This window comes from Mizuhopecten yessoensis, unplaced genomic scaffold (genome assembly GCF_002113885.1).
Source record: "Mizuhopecten yessoensis strain PY_sf001 unplaced genomic scaffold, ASM211388v2 scaffold5803, whole genome shotgun sequence".
Taxonomy (NCBI): Eukaryota; Metazoa; Mollusca; class Bivalvia; order Pectinida; family Pectinidae; genus Mizuhopecten; species Mizuhopecten yessoensis.
Window position 1 is genome coordinate 480,053 of NW_018406231.1, and position 19,823 is coordinate 499,875.

At 35.0% G+C, this 19,823-nt stretch overlaps 2 protein-coding genes across 2 annotated transcripts in view; both read left to right on the plus strand.

Moving 5' to 3' along the window:
- LOC110451110 (A disintegrin and metalloproteinase with thrombospondin motifs 18-like) overlaps positions 1–10,787 on the plus strand; it is a 113,537-nt gene extending 102,750 nt beyond the window's left edge. Inside the window, exons 17-24 of the mRNA XM_021498969.1 lie at positions 1,159–1,403; positions 3,367–3,511; positions 5,021–5,147; positions 6,790–6,997; positions 7,523–7,711; positions 8,211–8,423; positions 9,143–9,284; positions 10,054–10,787. Of these exons, the coding sequence (XP_021354644.1) occupies positions 1,159–1,403; positions 3,367–3,511; positions 5,021–5,147; positions 6,790–6,997; positions 7,523–7,711; positions 8,211–8,423; positions 9,143–9,284; positions 10,054–10,166 (1,382 nt within the window). The 3' untranslated portion in view covers positions 10,167–10,787. The remainder of the gene's footprint in view (positions 1–1,158; positions 1,404–3,366; positions 3,512–5,020; positions 5,148–6,789; positions 6,998–7,522; positions 7,712–8,210; positions 8,424–9,142; positions 9,285–10,053) is intronic.
- Positions 10,788–19,400: 8,613 nt separating this feature from the next.
- Positions 19,401–19,823, plus strand: part of LOC110451107 (short-chain collagen C4-like) — a 9,813-nt gene continuing 9,390 nt past the window's right edge. The window contains exon 1 of the mRNA XM_021498964.1: positions 19,401–19,654. Coding sequence (XP_021354639.1) covers positions 19,429–19,654 — 226 coding nt within the window. The 5' untranslated portion in view covers positions 19,401–19,428. The remainder of the gene's footprint in view (positions 19,655–19,823) is intronic.

Below are 19,823 nucleotides of genomic sequence, written 5' to 3' on the forward strand. Positions count from 1 at the left end.
GTCACTATACACATATACAAAGCTATCGGCCTTACGTGTCACTATACACATATACAAAGCTATCGGCCTTACGTGTCACTATACACATATATAAAGCTATCGGCCTTACGTGTCACTATATATATATACAAAGCTATCGGCCTTACGTGTCACTATACACATATACAAAACTATCGGCCTTACGCGTCACTATACACATTTACAAAGCTATCATCCTTACGCGTCACTATACACATATACAAAGCTATCGGCCTTACTTGTCACTATACACATATACAAAGCTATCGGCCTTACGTGTCACTATACACATACATAAAGCTATCGGCCTTACGTGTCACTATACACATATACAAAGCTATCTGCCTTACGTGTCACTATACACATATACAAAACTATCGGCTTTACACGTCACTATTCACATATACAAAGATATCGGCTTTACACGTCACTAATCAAATATACAAAACTATCGGCTTCACACGTCACTATACACATAAACAAAACTATCGGCTTTACACGTCGCTATTCACATATACAAAGATATCGGCCTTACGCGTTACTATACACACATACAAAACTATCTACAAAACTATCGGCCTTACGTGTCACTAAACACATATACAAAGCTACCGGCCTTACGTGTCACTAAACACATATACAAAGCTACCGGCCTTACGTGTCACTAAACACATATACAAAGCTATCTGCCTTACGTGTCACTATACACATATACAAAACTATCGGCTTTACGCGTCACTATACACATAAACAAAGCTATCGGCTTTACGCGTCACTATACATATATACAAAGCTATCAGCCTTACGCGTCACTATACATATATACAAAGCTATCGGCCTTTGTCTTTTTTTTTAAACATATTTGAATATGATAAGAATTATGGAAAGGGGAGATAATTTCATTACATATTTATGTACCGCTTGCTAGAGAATTACCCTACGGCATTTGTTTTTCCCATTTCTAATTATACATCCCAGATATTCTTAGACTTTCCTAGGTCGGCAGAATGACTCTCTGTTAGACCCTCTGGAAGAGATGCTTTAAATGGCACATGATGGACTTAGTCCCGCTCCCTGCCGTACTCGTTTATTTTTATGTCTTACCCCCAGAAAATTACTAAGAAATCCTTTCTTTTACAGCATACTTTCCGGTGGCCATCCTCCCGAAGAATTCTCGTTCAATACGCATCCTAGAAAAGTCGTTGACCTCCAACTACATAGCGATCCGCGACATCTTCGGGAAGTATTACCTTAACGGACAGCGTCGTGTAGCGTGGCCGGGTGAATACACATTCGGAGGAGCAAGATTCTACTACCGGCGTGCGTACGATGAACCGGAAGTACTTGTGAGCACAGGACCTTTGACCGAGGATCTTGTGATAGAGGTTCGCGAGTTCATGTTTAAATAAATGTTGTGTATCTATTAGTAAACGAAACATACAGATGTATAATAGAGATACAATAACGAAACATATAGATATAGAAATATTTCCTGCTCTTTCGTGTAAATAGAGATACAATAATGATGTATTTTCCCTACAACATTATTTGTCATACTGCCCCTGAATCTGACGGGTTATAGGATTATTCCCGTTCTATATGTGAACTTTTCGAACATGTCTCGATCACCTCTGACTGACATAGCGAACAGTATTGAATTTTATCAGATTTAAAACGATAAATTTAAGAGACTTGAACACAGATATTTAATGGAAAAGGACTTTTCAGTTAGAATCAACACCAATACCCACCTAATCGGTTTTGTCTCAGAATCGTTTCTGCCTGCTCATGAACGGAAGTATAAGTGATTCTGATTTCTAAAAAAAGGTCTGATCTATATAATGATTTACAGAATGATACAAAGTTTATATAACATTTAAAGAGGGGTTTTAATAGATACATATTATACATTCTTACGTTATATATGAGCATTAAAGGTCAGCCTTCTTACATTAAAGGTCAGCCTTCTTACATTAAAGGTCAAACATCATACGATTCATCCGAAAAGCATCACATGTTCATGATATCAAACATTCGCGTTAAGGATTTGCGATTGTGAAAAGTCACGATTTTATACTTTCTATATTTTATTTTTCCTTAAGTCATACCTAACTTTAAACAGTTAACAAATAAATTCCAAAGAAAAAGTTATGTGCTATGTTCGATAGGTTTTATCTGTGATCGGTCAAAGATACAAAAATTGCATGATATGTGATTTTTGGTGAAATTAATTGTTTTGGCCTTATGCAGAAAACAATAAATCCAATTTCTTTCAAAGATTACTTACTAGAAATCAATGATTTACACTATGTAGAACAAAAACAACGATAATGATAAATTATGGAAGTGAAATATCAAAGTTTTACACAAACAATGTTCGTATTAAACTTGACGCAACGTTTTAATACCAACTGGTCCTTTTGTCAAGGTACGTATGTACTAAACGTGTTGCGTTACGTTTAACACGTACATTGTTTGTGTAGAAAGTGAAACTTTGATATCACATATTTCCAAACTGATGAATTTCATTGAAGATATTGAAGTGAAATGTCCTTAAATTATATGGTAATCTCAGTAAAGCAAGTTTTTCACACCATTTCTTATTGAATTAACGGTTGATATAAGAAAATTTGATAATTTTATTTGTTGTTCATGCATTTTCTTGTTCTAAATCAATTGTCCGCGTGCGCCTTTTTGTTAAATTATTATGTATTATTTTCACCTGTAAACAATTAACGTGTTAGTGAGTAATGTAATGTCAAAAAAGTACAATTTTAGAATTGCGTAGAATACAAGAAAAACACAATTTTTGAAAATGGTGCCGAATTACCAAATTGTAGCAACCCGTGTGTGAAATCCTACAAACAAAAGATAACTGTTTTTACACCTTTTTAGATGAATATTTAAATTGATCAAAAATTGTCAAATGTAATGAAACCCTGTTTCAATGCATGCAAAGGAGATTTGTACGTGATTTATACCTCAGAAGATAAGATTTTCATGTTTCCTTGAGTTTAAAAATGGAATTGAAATTTGAGGAAAACGTAACTGTGAGCAAAAGTCTTAAACTTTAAATGAATACTCAATCGTGACACGTACAGAATTTTTTCTTACTTTCATCATCAATGTGAACAGAATTGTAGCAAAAATATCTAAACAATGCAAAATAAGCACAATGGTGCATGTACTACGAAAAGACATAATGTCAAAACAAAAAGTGACTTCAATTTTTCAAGCATTTATGGCCCATGAAAAGTACAACATGTACGCATGCGTCTTATCAGCACGGATTCTTCTGATTGACATAAGACAGAAACTTACCGATATCCTTACGTTGAATTATTACAGATCCTCGTCCAAGATCACAACACCGGGATTTCGTACGAGTATTACATGCCCCGCCCTCCTAACGACACGATGATGGTGACGGAAACCCCCAAGACATATACATGGAGTATATCAGTATCCTCCTGTTCCGAACCCTGCGCGGGGGGTAAGTAACTCATCAGCCATCTTTCTACCCGTGAAAAATCGCTAGTTGTGAATTTCCAGTGAAATCTTGTCTGAACCGTTATTGTTAAAACCCTTAAATACGTCTTGATGAATTGTGCATGCATCACCCGCAGCAAAAATGCAGGAAACTTTTATTAAGTTATTATTGCTATTACTTCAAGGTCAATGATTAAATGAGTAGAGATTTTAGTTAAGTCTAGCCTGAACGCTGAAGATATCTTTATAAATTTTTAAGAAGTCCTTATTTACCCTTAACAGTTGTGCAATGTATTGTATTTAAATCGCGTAACATTCGTCTCTAAATCAAATGTTAAATGTATCCAACTTATTAAGTTAATTTGTGTTCTTGCAGTTTATTATTTACCGTTTGGGAATAAACTTAAAGCACACCCGATCCACCCACAAGAGGTGTGTAACATGTCTTATTTAGATCTTCGTAACTTCCTCTCAAAGTTCAGAATTAAAAACAAAATGTCGAAAAATAAATATACATTACGCTTATGAGGAGAAATGTACATTTTTGTTTATCAATTCATAAATGTTAAAACCATCTAAATAAATATATCACAAATTGATTGGGTTTTTTCAAATCTAAAAGGCCTAAATTGCAGAAATGATGAAGATAGCGGAGTAAACCAGTTTGGTTCCAAGCTGTCTCTTCCTTAACCAGTTTGGTTTCAAGCTGTTTCTACAGTAACTAGTTGTGGTCCAATCTGTCTCTTCCTTAACCAGTTTGGTTCCAAGCTATCTCTACCTTAACCAGTTTGGTTCCAATCTGTCTCTGTCCCTGCAGGTAGGGCGTAAGAATTGTACCTCTACCTGTTGCCCGTAAGAGGCTACTCAATTTGGGATCTTATATTTTCTCTACTTTCTTCTTCCTAATGTCTCCCTTGACAATGCCTCACTTTTGGCCTTTAGTTGAGCGTTCGCCTCTTTGAAGAAGGCTTTGGGTTCTGTCCCCTGGCCGAGACATACCAGAGTCTGTAAAAATGGTAGTTTCTAGTCTGCTTAACGCTCAGCAATTTAGGAGTGAGACGACTGGTTCGCCCGTTGTCAGTATAATGTGACCTGGTGGGGTGTCCTGATGGGTGTCTTCGGCAGTATGTTTCAGTGAGGTAGCACTATAAAGTCGGCATTAGTTCCGCGCTATCACAAGGAGACAAACACGAACATATCGTAGCCTCCCAAAACACACACGCATACACTATACGCATGCATCTTGCACACAGGGGAAGCCGTCCTTAAATGACCATAGCTGTTGATGGGACGTTAAACAATACTTAACCAAACCAAACCAAATCCAAGCTGATCTGATTTAGCTATTTTGGGCCCCGACTGTCTTTACTTTGTAGATTAGCCATTTTTGGCCCGGCTATCTTTAACTTGTAGGTTGGCCATTTCTGGCCCGGCTATCCTCTGGGCTCCGGCTTATTTATAATTGCTTCACAGAAATAAACCATCTTTTTATGTAGAATTGTGTCGTCTTTAGGATCAAAGACTGTAACTGCGCTATGTCACAAGAATTTGTATCAGGAAGTGAACTCGACGGAATGCAACCAGGACGAGAAACCAGAAACAGGAATGTTTCCCTGTAACGAGATGGCTTGTCCACCAAGGTATGTTTTATGTGTATTATGTTCTGAATCTCCAACGTTGGAAATGACCCATACGAAAAGGGGTTTACACACGCTCAAAATAATAAGATGGAATCGAAACGAGCGATATTCTGTTTATCTTACAATTAACATTTCCACTTATTGTTAAAAATCCTCGGAAACCAAAAAGCAGAAAGCCAATTCCTTTCATCATGAACAACTCGTGACGTCACAGTAAATATATTTCTACACAAGTTATATTTAAAACAAATAAAAACTGTATATAGATGTTATTTATACTTACAATGAGCGATATCGTAGGATTGATACTTTGGTTTTACTTTAGAATTTCAACTCGAGAAATACATCTTTCTACAAACTTTGTTTCGCATAACGCGCTAGTGTCGAAGTGTAAAATGTAGGCAAAACCTGGAAGAAAATCATATTTTAAAATTCTCCCTACGCCGTCATTTGTCATTAGCTCTTGCTACATGTAACTCTCTATCAGAAAGTCACGGATTTGATGACATTGTGTCGCCAATAGCAGCAAAACAAACAATTAACTAACAATATTATCTGCACTGCACAATTGTATGTGTAATATATGTTTTTGTTTAAAATTAAAAACCACTTCCAGTAAAAACGCTTTTGTGGAGAAGTTTGTCTTTCGGATTAAAGCTTACATTGCACGTAAAAACCCATCTACGAGTTGTATCAAAATAATGTCCCCCGCACCAAGACATTCATTTGTAAACAGGATGTCTGTCATTTGCCATGTCCGCTTAGCAATGTGTAGAAAAACATCCTTCTAACATTTACCTACATGTATGTTCTTTTAATATGTCCAAATGCTAACATAGATAAATAACAACTCCTTCATGACACGAATCATCAGGCTTATGTGACCCTGTGTCTTGCTAGTGAAAAAGAATCAAAAGCATCAAATATGTTATAATGCTGTCACATATCTGATTTATATTTCGCTTTACAGTGTTTTATTCTTCTCTTCTTCTTTTCAACAATTTTTATCAAAAGCACTTGTACAAGGCTGTCAGCATTTTATTAATGAGACTATGCTTCATCGTTCTGATTGCTTTCCTTTTTGGTCCTATTTTCATTTTGTTCTTGTTCCAGTCTATTTGTTAAACGATGTACTGACATACCAGATATGTTTCTAAGTTTATATTTCGGTTGCTTATGAATATTCATATCTTATTAAAACATCAACCCACTCTGTTGTATTGTTGTGCTAGATATTTTCCGGTACGCAGTGGAACGGTATGTTTTCTGTAATGCTTGTTTATTCATATTGAAAGTATTCACGTCTATGTATCTTCTCTCTCACTACTGCTTGGACTGCGGAGGAGAGACAGAAAGAACTGATAGGATACAGAAGAACTGAATGTAGTCTTGTTCAACCAGACTCTTGCTGTTTGTGAATTCTTGAAGTAGAAATGATCAAGCGTCTGGTTGAATGAGACTAAACTGAATGTGATTTATTCCTGGATATCTTTATTAAGTTATTTTAAGTTTTTCCCCCTAGATGAATCATAGATAAGTAGCATACCGACATTAGCTAGTTCAAGGGGGGAACTGAATGAGATTTTTTTCCATTCTATGTATATTGGTGTATAAATAATTCTACATGGTTTACCGCTCCTAGGTGGATCCCTGAGGAGTGGCAAGCCTGTACCAGGACTTGTGGAGGGGGACATCAGAAGCGGAAAATATACTGTCGTCAGACGATTTCTTCTACCAAGAATAAGAAGCTACGTCGATCCTCGTGCACACATCTACCACGCCCCCTCCGGTCACGAAGGTGTAACGAACAAGAGTGCCACCCTGACTGGCACGCCGGGAAATGGTCAAAGGTATAGCTTCGTCCTCTTATTATCTTCCCTTATCAAATAAACACTTCCGCCTGAAACACAAGTAATCCGTTGTTTAAAGGGCAAAAAATAGCGAGGTAGCAACCTAAAAATAAAAACATCTCCGGAAAGTACAGAGGTATTAAGATGAGATCGATCGTTAGAGTCACACAAGGTCATTGTAAATTAAGTTAGGGGGTCATGGTATAAGATGTACACTATATTAAAAACAATCGTTGTGAATAGTGTAATGGATGTCCTAAAACAATAATACAGTAGGGCCCTAAATCGTCATCGAATAGTTATAGAATAGAATCATACAGTACATGGGAAATGTATAATGTCACACAAGGAAACAAATGTAAAGCGCGTTTCTAGTGTGCCCCTTTGTTTAAACCATTGATATTTTAAACGTTTTGGCCCCTAGGTTCACCTAACTGTATGGTATAGTACCAAATTTTAACGGTGAAGTCACCTGAGTGTTCTGTGTGTTACGTTAATCTGTAACGATCTTCTGATTTCCCTCAGTGCTCAGTTAGCTGTGGTATCGGGGAACGAACACGTAAGGTCACGTGTCGTCAAAGGTTGCGCAAAGGTTATAAACTTCTACAGGAAACAAGCTGCCAGGCATCCAAACCAGATATTATCAAAACGTGCCGGAAGAGGGCGTGTCCAAACAGAGATAATAACGATTGGCACCTGTCACCATGGGGACCGGTAAGTGATGAGTTCGTTTGTTGAGGTGTGAAGTTGAAGTGTTGAGCTTCACTAGTACTTTCATAGCAGAATCTGTTCCGAAATCATATATTACTCGATAACGGTGCTTAACTGGATTGTGCTTGAATTAAGATTCGACTTCTTATTTATCAGTTTTAACACGTTTCGCTGCTTGCCTTTTCGCTCTAGAGCCCTGAAACAGCGGTGTTTTAGTACTGCAGTATTAGTAGGTATCGCAACTGATGATTTATTCAATAGCATTTTTATTTATTTATCAAACTAAATACATGTTTATGTTCTAAACGTTTGATTAGTCAAAAAGTGGCTTTTCTTTGATTTTTTTCATCGTATTCAAATAGTGACTAGAACACTAACTTAACAACAAAAATCAATGATTGGCTTACTTAGACAAATCTGTCCTTGCCTTGTGTGTTTTGATGCTTGTTTGAAAGCCTGTTTCTCATTGAAGAATCTAAAGCCCTTTAATGCTTTTCTGCAGTGTTCTAAAACCTGTGGGCGAGGGGTTCGTTCGCGTTACCTAAGATGTCGGCAAAAAAGCGTTACGGGGACACGTAAATACGTGGCCGTCAACAACAGTCTTTGCGAGACGGTTCCCAAACCCAGCGTCGCCATGACGGAGCCCTGCCAGCTGATGATCTGCCCTATGTCGCTCGTCTGGTCCCTGCGGTGGACGGTATCAGCGTGGTCCCAGGTGGGACACTTTAAAGTTTACACATAATAACAAGGACATGTCGTTACTCTGGTCAATCTCCTTCTGTTATATTTATATGTAGAGTTTGATCTAAAGTGTAAAGTCCTCACTTATATGTAGTTTTAATCTATTCTGAAGTGTAAAGTCCTCACTTATATGTAGTTCTATTCTGGCAAACTGATACTATTGAACCGATACTAATTTTAGTTCCCTTTACCAAAACACTAAATAAAATGTGTACAAGACAAAAAAGCGCCTTAAATGTATGCTTAGTCGTACGGATCAGTTTGTTTTTGCTTTAAGCATCCATTGTTCTTTTTGTTTGTGTGTTTGACATTGCTTACGCAGCGTTTTCTTAACTCTCAACAATGTTTGTACTTTGAAATCTGAAATTTTCCTTTTACAGTTATAGTTAATGTGGCCATGACAAAAGTTTTAACAATGGATTAAGCGATAAGCTATTGTTATTTCGAAGGCTTATCATATATAACATTTACGCCTCTTCTTTCCTAGAATTTGATAGATATTTTTTATACAAGATGTACACTGTCTGGAATATTGTTCAATTTTATAATCTTATTAATCTTATTAATTGGAACATGAATAACCTTTGTTAGGAATATCTGTTTTAATACTTTCAAAATAGTTCCTACCGTACCTAACTGTTTACCATCGATATCGATGACCATAGTATAGACTGTGTGTTACTGTTGCTCCAGTGCTCAGTGACGTGTGGCGATGGCGAACAGAGAAGGCAGGTGAAATGCGTCAACCATAGAGGCGAAGCGGTCCGCGGATGTGATCCGGAAACGAAGCCAGAGACGTCGCGGAACTGTCGTAGTGCTAGCTGTGTACAAAATGGTAGGCATAGTTCCTTGTCGCTTATAATAGTGGTGATTGCTTACTCCGACCACCTTTGTTCTGTTTATCGTTGTGGCATCTGTAGCCTAAGTATCCATAAATCCTATTGCTGAATCAATCAAATAGTTTGATCATAAATCCTATTGCTGAATCAATCAAATAGTCTGATCATGCACTTCTTGGAAGAACTGAAATGAAGTTTGCTGTTTTCTTATACTTGACATTTCATATACCAAAAGAACGATTTCAGGATAACCTGATATACACACATTTTAAAACTATACATTAACACACGCTTGTTTATGGCGTCATATAACCTTATGTTTATAATATATAAGTTATCTGTTGTAAAAATCAAACAAACAAAATATCATTATTTATACAACGTACTTTGGTTGCCTCATTGTTTATCGGTGTTAATGTTGTAAAAAATCCATATACAAACAATGTCCGGTTCACTTTCTGTACAAATGTAACTTTGGTAAATGTTCGGTCAACCAACGCTAAACCGAGCTAATTTGGTGGACGAACCTTCCATACAAATTAGAATATTTGACGTATGCCACACAAATCTATTTGTATGATGAATACAAAAAGTTAACGTTAGTGAGATACAATGGTTTGATCATGATGTCTACTGTGATATGATAAAGTGAAGTTGTTATTGTTGTTAAACAAGACTGATTGTCAACGTTGTTTGATGGGTTTACAGAACAGGGCTGTAACGATCAATATGACTGATTGTCATGAATGCTTTGTTTGTTTGCAGGATCTGGCTGCCTCGATAAATATGCCTGGTGTCATTTGGTCCCAGAACATAATGTTTGTGACCACGATTTCTATGGTCTCAACTGCTGCGCGACCTGCAGGACTCGCAGATAGTACGACATGACGATTACACCATCCACAGCAGTTCTGTTATCGTATCAGTAACATTTACGTTTCAAAGACAATTTTGAAGAACTTGAGTATGTCTGATTGGCAGGGAAAAGAAACCAGGGATGTAAATTCCTTCAGTAACGTTTTGTCACCAGGAACCCTTTCTAACGGACTATCACGACCCTGTATTAGGACAACACTTTGCCACGGGGGATCCGCGACATTATTGGACTGAAAATAAGTGATTGATCTCTCTGATATTTTAAAGGATATTTGATAGTGTATATGTCATGAATTGCAGTGAGATCGTTAAATAGGTGAATGAGGACTAGAGAGTGAGAATGTAGATGTGTTCATCATCAGAGGTACCTTGCGCCTCACGTCCATTTCATATAATATCATATGTTGTATAAAGACCGTCGTTCAATGCAGAGAAATACTACTCCATACGATAAATATTCCTAGGTGCATATTGCTATCTTAGGTAGACTTCCATTTTAATTTATAAACATGAAGGCATTTCTTGTGACTTTTGATATAATTTGATATGTTTATATTTCTTTTGATATCGTTTAAGTTTTTCGTATCGTTAAATGGTCACTTCGTCAGTTAAAGTAACGTTTGATTTTGTGAATTTAGATAATTTTAATATACGTTTTGTACATATATATATATATATTATATATAAAGAAAAATTCTAAACAACGAGTCTTTAGAACTTTCATCTCTTCTAGGAGATTCTTCAGACTGTTTATTTGAAGTATTGACTTCATAAACTATGACGTCACATAATAGTTCGCTATATATATATATATATGTAAGAACAGTGGTTTTTTTTGCATGTAGCTTTCTGAATATTGTTGCATTTCTAAGGTTGAAATTCTAATAGTTTCCTTACCTTCGCGTTATTTCCTTGTTAAGTTTACCAAGGTTGGAATAACGGGTCACGTGATACGGCACTCTATGTACACTGGTGCATACATATCATGTTCAGCCTATTGGGAAACCTATGCAATAAATGCTATGCAATAAAGAGTTGTGCTGAGGTCTGTGAAGCCTACGTGTAGTGTGATCCATTAGTGTACAAGGTCCATTTAGTCTTATCTTGTAACATTCTTATTGCTGGTGTATACATATAATATTTTGAGAATTTTAAATTATTCTTCGTGTCTCTCTGTCCCTGTCACATTGTACAAACCATACAATATATGTGTGTATCTTCACGATCCACCCGTTCGTTCTAGTAATAGACTTTATCTTTGAGAAGTTCATGATCGAATTGACTGTTAATATGAAGAGACCACAGACTGTTACAAGTATAGTACAAGTCCAAGGATAACGAGAGCCGTCACTAGTGTCAGCCAGTCACACATGAGCTTGAGGCCAGTGTGAACAAGCTGTCAATAGTTGCGCCCACTATTCTGTGCTGACTTTCCAGATAGTTGATAAGCCGACCGAGATCTGCGACAACACATGTAGGAAAATACAGCGTCTCATTGCTGCCATCTATAAAACCCTTTTGTATTATCACATGTATAGATATATTAGTTGCATATAAAATCTATCGATGTTTAGTCGTTTGAAAAGTTAAACACAGTATTTTTCGGTAGCTAAGTCTTACTAAATGCAGAATTTATAGGCAAGACCTTTTTCGGCCTAAAGCATTCAACGCTTGTTTGAGACTGGCACCAGTAAATAGCAAGGGATCGTGATTCAATAAAACGTTACAAAGTCATCAATTCGAGGCTAAAACTAATATGACCTCCTGAAAAATATTTTCAATATTGCAAGGCCACTTTTACCGACGTTTCCTTTTTTAACAGAACATGTTACTCGGTGGGCGGTATCCTAACGTAACCTCATACACGATATTTGGCGCTGTAAGAATATTGTATATTTGGTTTTTGTACAAATACTGTATATTTGGTATGTGTAAAAGTACTGTAGATTTTGTATGTTTATAAGTCTGAGCTGACTATCTTATGTGGGGTTCCAGCTAATGTTAATTTTCCCATAGAAAACACACACACACGGATTTCTTTAAAACTTGCATGTTTGTAGTACTATAAATGGCATTTACAAAGCAAACACTTTCGTTTTCATCTTTAAGATTAAAAAGGCCCAAAGGGCCCACATATTCAGTGAACTGACCATATGTCAAAACATGCGTCAATGGCATGTTTTTGTACCACCTTTTTCATAAATTTTCATTTTGTTACCTTCCTGAAACAATATTTCTTTTTTTATCAAACTTGTATTGGTATATTGGTATACAGAAAGTTAAAGGGGGAAAAATAGAGGATTTTTAATAATTTCAAAACCAGGCTATCGCCACAAATATAAAAACTTGGTATGATATAAGTTTAGTCCACCATTTTGATTTACTTAAAAATTAGCTTCAATATGTATTCTATCACCAGAAAAATTTGAAAATAATTGAAATCCAGGAAAATAGTTTTTGAACTACTTAACGCTAATGGTGCACACTTTTGAGTTTGAGAAAAGTGTCTCCAGTTCAAAAAAACAAACTTAAAAGGGTAATGCACAGCATAGTTACATAATTATTTATCATCAAAAGGTGTATATATAGCTTGATGTTACTTTTAGAAAACATCATAATTCTATAATGCAGAAATAGCATGAACATTTTTTTTTATCAAATCTTAATATTTGTTGTGTTTTTCCAGCATTTAATAATACTTGTCAATGAATATACTTAGATAATATTTGATTGCAAAATCAAGCCGTCGCATTAACAAGTTCAGCATAACAATGTAATAACCCTGAATATGCCAATGTCTTTTTATTTTGCAAGTCAATATCCAAACGTGTTATCAATAGTTGTTTAATAGGGACTAAAATAATAACTATATTGGTCTTTGTTGAGCAACATGTAAACATATCAAGTAATTACACAAATGAGTAAAACCTGGTGTCACTTCCTCATTGTGCCTGTACATGTATTATTCAAATGAATAAAGGCCAAAAGGGCACCCTTGCCAATTTCTACACTTTAAATTTAATATGTATAATAAGGCTGGTACTAAATTTTAATTATAATATAACACCTGAATATTGAAATACCATATACCTTAGGCATAGCTGACAACAAAAGGCATAGTCAACTAGTGTATTTGTAAATGTAATTCATATAACACATTTTATGCAGAACTATTATTTTATGGCAGAAACACAGTTTCCTTTTAGGCTCACCCAAACCAGGTAGGTTAATGGATAGAGACCTGACAACTAGTAAACCACACACAAATATCAGCAACTTTACTTACAAAATATTATATAATTGTTAACGTTAATGGAGAACACTAACTTTTTTATGTGAATACTTCCAACACTGTTGCATCATGGCCTATTACCTGGTATGGCCTTTTCCATATCATATATAACATCACTTGATACTAAATTACCTCTACCTATTATTACATGTATATTATACTATGTCCTATTCACATGAAACATTATTTGCAAGTAAGTGTATATTCTAAAAGTCTATTTTTCATTAAAATGACTTTAAGAATGTTCGACATCATTTCTGTAACTTCTCACTACCTATGTTCATAATGCTAGAAAACTATTTTCCCGATTTTTTTTTCTTTCTGAATTTACTTGTGTGTACAGAGGATACATATAAGCTATTTTTGAAATAATTTTATATGGTGGATAAAGGTTATGGCATAATGGTTAAATGACTTAAATTCAAAACTGAGATTTGATAAATTGAAAAATACTTCATTTTTCACCCCCCAAGTTGACTTTTGAGTAATGTTATCATTCCCAAAATTATAATTATGGATGTTGAAATGAAGTAACCGATGTCTTCAACAAATCTGAGGGAAAAATATTTCCCAAAATGTAGACAAGGGTTATCTTTGCGGCACTTTAAATATATGTAGTCTAAAAAGGTGAATTACAGGTCCTGTGAACCTTTTTCATTTCACAACTGGAAAAGAAATGACATATATGGCTATGTTTTAGTGTACTCTAAAATGCTGCAAACATTTTTTAAAAAATCGTGAAGGGTGGGTGGTTGTTAAAACCCCATCTTTTGTAGTTTTGTTATCTTTTTTGAGAAAGTAACAGAAGTGTTTGAATTATTTCTGATTATTTGCTTATATTGTTTGTGTTGATATTGAACATTTACACTCCCAACACAAAAACAAACAATAAACATACCGGTGACTTATTACAGGTAGGTAAGAACGTTCGATTCCTGTATTTCCCCCAGTGAATTATATAATCATCTGATGAAATGTACAATAGGTACCACGTATTGGTCATGGCTTAAGAACCTCATACTTGAAATGTATTCATTGTCGTCATTAGCTGTTGATGCGCACTCCATCGGGACTCGTGTTGTGTTCTTATTGTTCTAGAGTTTTCACAGTTCCGAGGTTTGTCTGTTCGTGTCAACATTTAATGATCGTATCAACATTTAAATTTGTGAGTTGACGTTGCGTTATAACCTAAGTTTTTTTTGCATCCAATTATGAATATTTTTATAGAAAAGGAATTTGCAAAAAAAATGTTCCATCAAAAAAGTCATAATTAAAGTTAGATATCACAAAGATAATATTAAATATAGATATTTTCTGGTCTGACCTTGACTTTTAAAATTCTGGCAAGAACATACATAATTTGTTGCCAATTCTTTCAATTAAGATTCAGAAAAAAACATTAGCACACATTTCATCTTGAATGGTAGTAGTCATTAATTAATATTCTTATCAGCTTACCTCTTCTTAGTGTGAATGGGTCAAATTCTGTTTGAGTGACATTTGATGAACATATGATTGAACTAAGTGATAAAGGGAACTATAATGTACATTCTGTCTCATGCCGAGCGGCTGTTTATCCTTAAGGTGTTGTACTACATACATAGATGTTGTATTGTTTCTGTTATGTATTTATCTCATAATGGTATTTTACAGTATTAATAGTTAACTGCAGATATTGAGCTTCGTTTGTTTACCTCTATATCGAATACTCTACGCTTTAATACTACCTTAGTGTGGAATGCTCCTGAAATATTATTTTTAATAAGTCATTAAAACTATACAAATACACATGTACATATTACATGAAATAATAATTATGAGCTTACCAATAATCAACCCCCTCTAAAAGAGCTTGACACACTCAGCGACTTCATATACATTATCATGTTTATATTGTTTGCCACTTTATTTTACAAGCACATACCTTCGCAATCACTCTTCTGAAACGAATCATTCATAATGATCTTATTTTCACGATGTCATGCTAATTTTGTCTAAATATTTATTTCACAAGACATTTGAATTAACGAAATTTATGTAAGGTGTATATCGATTAATACCAATTAATATATGTATCGCCGAAATGTGTGTACAATACCACTTCCATAAATATGCTTAAATCAATTTGACTGCCTTGGCATGGCTATTACAGAGTTTAACTATATGTACATTGTAACATTAGCTGAAATAAGTACATACATGTATATCTGTAAGTGTGATAGAGCAACAGTGACGTAATTGTGCAGTGTTGGTTTTTAAAATGAGGTCAGGATCGCCAGTTATAGGGTCAAGAACGCTTATAATATATGTCACTAACGCGTCCATGAACGAACTCTTCGTTATAGTATACAACGCTAAAATTTGCTGTATTAGAAATGTATGTAAGTAATAAACATTTTATATACAATTATTTCATTTTTATTTACATGTTACATTACACTTTACTATGATAAAACGTACAAGGAAAGTGTCAGTGATATATAGGACAGATTGTGTTATAGTTCTATGGGACAGATAGTGTTATAGTTCTATGGGACAGATAGTGTTATAGTTATATGGGACAGCTAGTGTTATAGTTCTGTGGGACAGAAAGTGTTAGTATTCTTTGGGACAGGTAGTGTTAGTGTTCTATGGGACACATAGTGTTAGTGTTCTATGGGACAGAAAGTGTTAATTTTATCAGATAGTGTTAATGTTCTATGGGACAGATAGTGCTATAGTTCTATGGGACAGATAGTGTTAGTATTCTATGGGACAGATAGTGCTATAGTTCTATGGGACAGATAGTGCTATAGTTCTATGGGACAGATAGTGTTAGTATTCTTTGGGACAGAAAGTGTTAATGTTCTATGGGATAGATATTGTTAATGTTCTATGGGACAGATAGTGTTAGTGTTCTATGGGACAGATAGTGCTATAGTTCTATGGGACAGATAGTGTTAGTATTCTATGGGACAGAAAGTGTTAATGTTCTATGGGACAGAAAGTGTTAGTGTTCTATTGGACAGGTAGTATTAGTGTTCTATGGGACAGATAGTGCTATAGTTCTATGGGACACATAGTGTTAGTGTTCTATGGGACAGAAAGTGTTAATGTTATCAGATAGTGTTAATGTTCTATGGGACAGATAGTGCTATAGTTCTATGGGATAGATAGTGTTAGTTCCGTGATTAAACACCTTGTATATACAGTCATATGCGTGTTCTCAAGTTTCTTTTATGAAATCAAAAGTCGTGTAAAATGTTGACATTTTGATGTCTTTCGTTATGTGCCAGTGATTTTTTTAAATTTTGACAAATGAATTGATTTAACAATATGTTTAGTGTTTTTCTGTTTTGTTTTGACCTATTTTTATTATTCGAGAAATTCACAATGACGTATGTTTACGTCATTTTTATATATGGATGTCCTCATAGTACCGTACCAGAGAGGTTCATTGCTCCAATGTTTACCTGTATAGGATGTCCTTATAGTGCCGTACCAGAGAGGCTCATTGCTCCAATGTTTACCTGTATATAGACCTATCAATGTTGATGGAAGAAGAATACTTTTTATACGGTACACAGTACTAATGACCATGAACAAACCTACTGGTACAACGCTATGTCACGATGTATCAGATAATATAATTCATCAGACACCCATTCACAAGCTCAACACAAACATGTGTTTGTGTGCATCACATTGATACGTCCAAACAATTCCTTAACATTATTTAAGGTGTGTAGAAATAAAAAGAACTTAGTGTGTTATATAACGGTGTTTATTTAGGATCCCTTAACATTAGTGTTTTGTTTCCAGATTTGATAGAACCAATATATAGTCATCTGATTAAGTAAAGGATATGTTTATGAAAGACAGTTTTTAATAACACATTAACTATTCTGATTCTTTTGAATGAATCACCAATATGAATAATGATTTTGAATCTCGCATGCATCTGAAATATGATACGTCGAGAGAAACTTTCACAATGTTGTTTTTAATGTATTTTATATAGTTGTAATCATACACTGCAATTTGATTACACCCGTTGCGTACAGTTTGTTGGATTTTCTTTCTCTAAATACATGTGTGGCCCCATTTAAGTTAAAATTTCTCATGGTATTTCCACTGCCATATGGCGTATTTAAAGATGCTTGTTTTAATGTATTATAATTTTTCATAACTGCATAGGTTATTCTACAATTATTTTTCTAAAAATATTCTTCGTGATTTGAAGATTTGAATACTTATTTACGTCATTGTGTCAGAACAAACATGTCCTACATCTATACATTTGCTGTAGTTTCTTCAAGCTAATGTATTTGGTATAAATGTATTCTTAGTTAGAGTGACTTGCAATAAATTCACCGATAGTTTCCCGGTGAATAACATACATATTTTACGAGTATTGCAAAAAAACGATATTTTTCAGAAGGGTGAAGCACGAGTGAAAACGGGGAAACCATTATATTTATAATTTCTCACATTTAAACCATATGCAAAAACAATATTTTATTGCATTAAACAGTTTTGGATAAGACAGCATAATGTTTGGCGCCATATATCTTCTAGGGACTCCACACTTGATAACGAGGCTACACGCCATTTGGAATCGGCTACAAAACACAATTCTACCGTTTTTCAATGCGTGTCCTCTCCTGGTCATAGCTTCGAATTCCTTCAAATGTCGCCATTCATCAAAACATCAAAACAATTTTAATCCTATATATTTTTCATTTTTTGTGTTTTGTAATTTGACATTTGGCAATTTTTGATGGAGCAGCACAAACTTAATCAGACATTAAGATGAAGTTTTCTCGCCGAAATGTTTTCGTAAGCTGTAAAAATCAAAAAAAAATCAACATAAAAAAAGATAAAAATATCGGAAACCGGTTAAAAAAAAGACAAAATTTTTTTACGATATAATCAGTGAGTCCTTGAGCTATTGAAGCATAAAATAATAGTCGTGATTCAAGCCTTCTTCCTATCAAAAACTTGTACGTTAAGCCAAATAGAAAAAAAAGGTCCGACTTCGCTTTTGTATTTTATGTGTACATCTTTAACATAAGTATGACTGTTTATATTCCGGTCTGAGATACAATTTTTATTCTCAGGACCTGTTTATTTTAACTTTTGTTGAAGTATGATTTGAAAAATCACTGATTTATTTACCTTTGTCTGTTTAAAGCTAGAAATATTTAAATGAACGTTGTATGATAATACCTATTTGAAGATTTCACAGTGTCACATTGCTTTTCTTTCAAAGAAAAAAATGGTAAAGAGGATACTAATTATTCAGCATTCACTTACGGGGTCGCTCCTCTGTCTAGGCACTGATTTAGGGACAGACTCTATTTTTGATGTATAAAATTGTCCCTGTCATCCAACCGTCTTGCAATTCCAGCAGTATGTGCAAGGATCGCAAGGTGGCTGGATTATAAAGAATTCACCAAGGTCTCTCCTTTTTATAATTTGTTCTCCGTTTAAGAAAAGCGTCTAATATATCTGTATAGGTGTACATGTGTTTGTAGGTAAATACATGTTTGTATATATATGGGGCCTGCTGTTCAGTTAATATTGCGGAAATTTCGTTTAAATATGTGTGTCCTTCTGAATATGAAAACAAAATGGTTGTGAGATGTGTTTTACCCTACATGTGTGTTTGATTTTGTATACAAAACTTTTGTTAAATGTAAATAAAGTCATATTGATTTAGCTTCATAGTTGTGTATCGTTTTATCCTGAGTATATGTATATTAAACGGGTTTACAGTATATAAAAACACATGATCGAAGGAGATAATAAGGACCCTTTGTGTGTATTGCAAGTGTCAATATACTGTTATGCATTTACATACATCTTAGCCTCTGTTAGATTTCTGTGTCATTTAGGTCACACCTACTTTTGGTTCTGGATAAGCAGATAGTCAGTACAATTGATAGGTACTAGAGTGGCCACACGTCACAGCTGTGTTGAGATTAGACAGTATGGTAGGGTTCTCTGTTTTGTTCCTGTGTGTACAATACACGATCGTGCGGTCGGCTGACAGAAGGATTCTGCTCAGCGATCCGGACTCTCTCAATCGACAGATTATTGATCTCCAAGCTCAATACGTCCAACTTCAGGCAACCATTAATGAAGAAAAATTAAAATCGTCAACGGAAATTCAGCAGCTTAGGGATACTTTGGCGTCTTTGTCAGTACGACCAGCAGGTAGGCATCCTGAATACAATGCTGCATTACCCGATGTATTAGTGTGTAGACAATGTTACATTACCCGATGTATTAGTGTGTAGACAATGCTGCATTACCCGATGTATTAGTGTGTAGACAATGCTACCTTACCCGGTGTATAAGTGTGTAGACAATGCTGCATTACCCG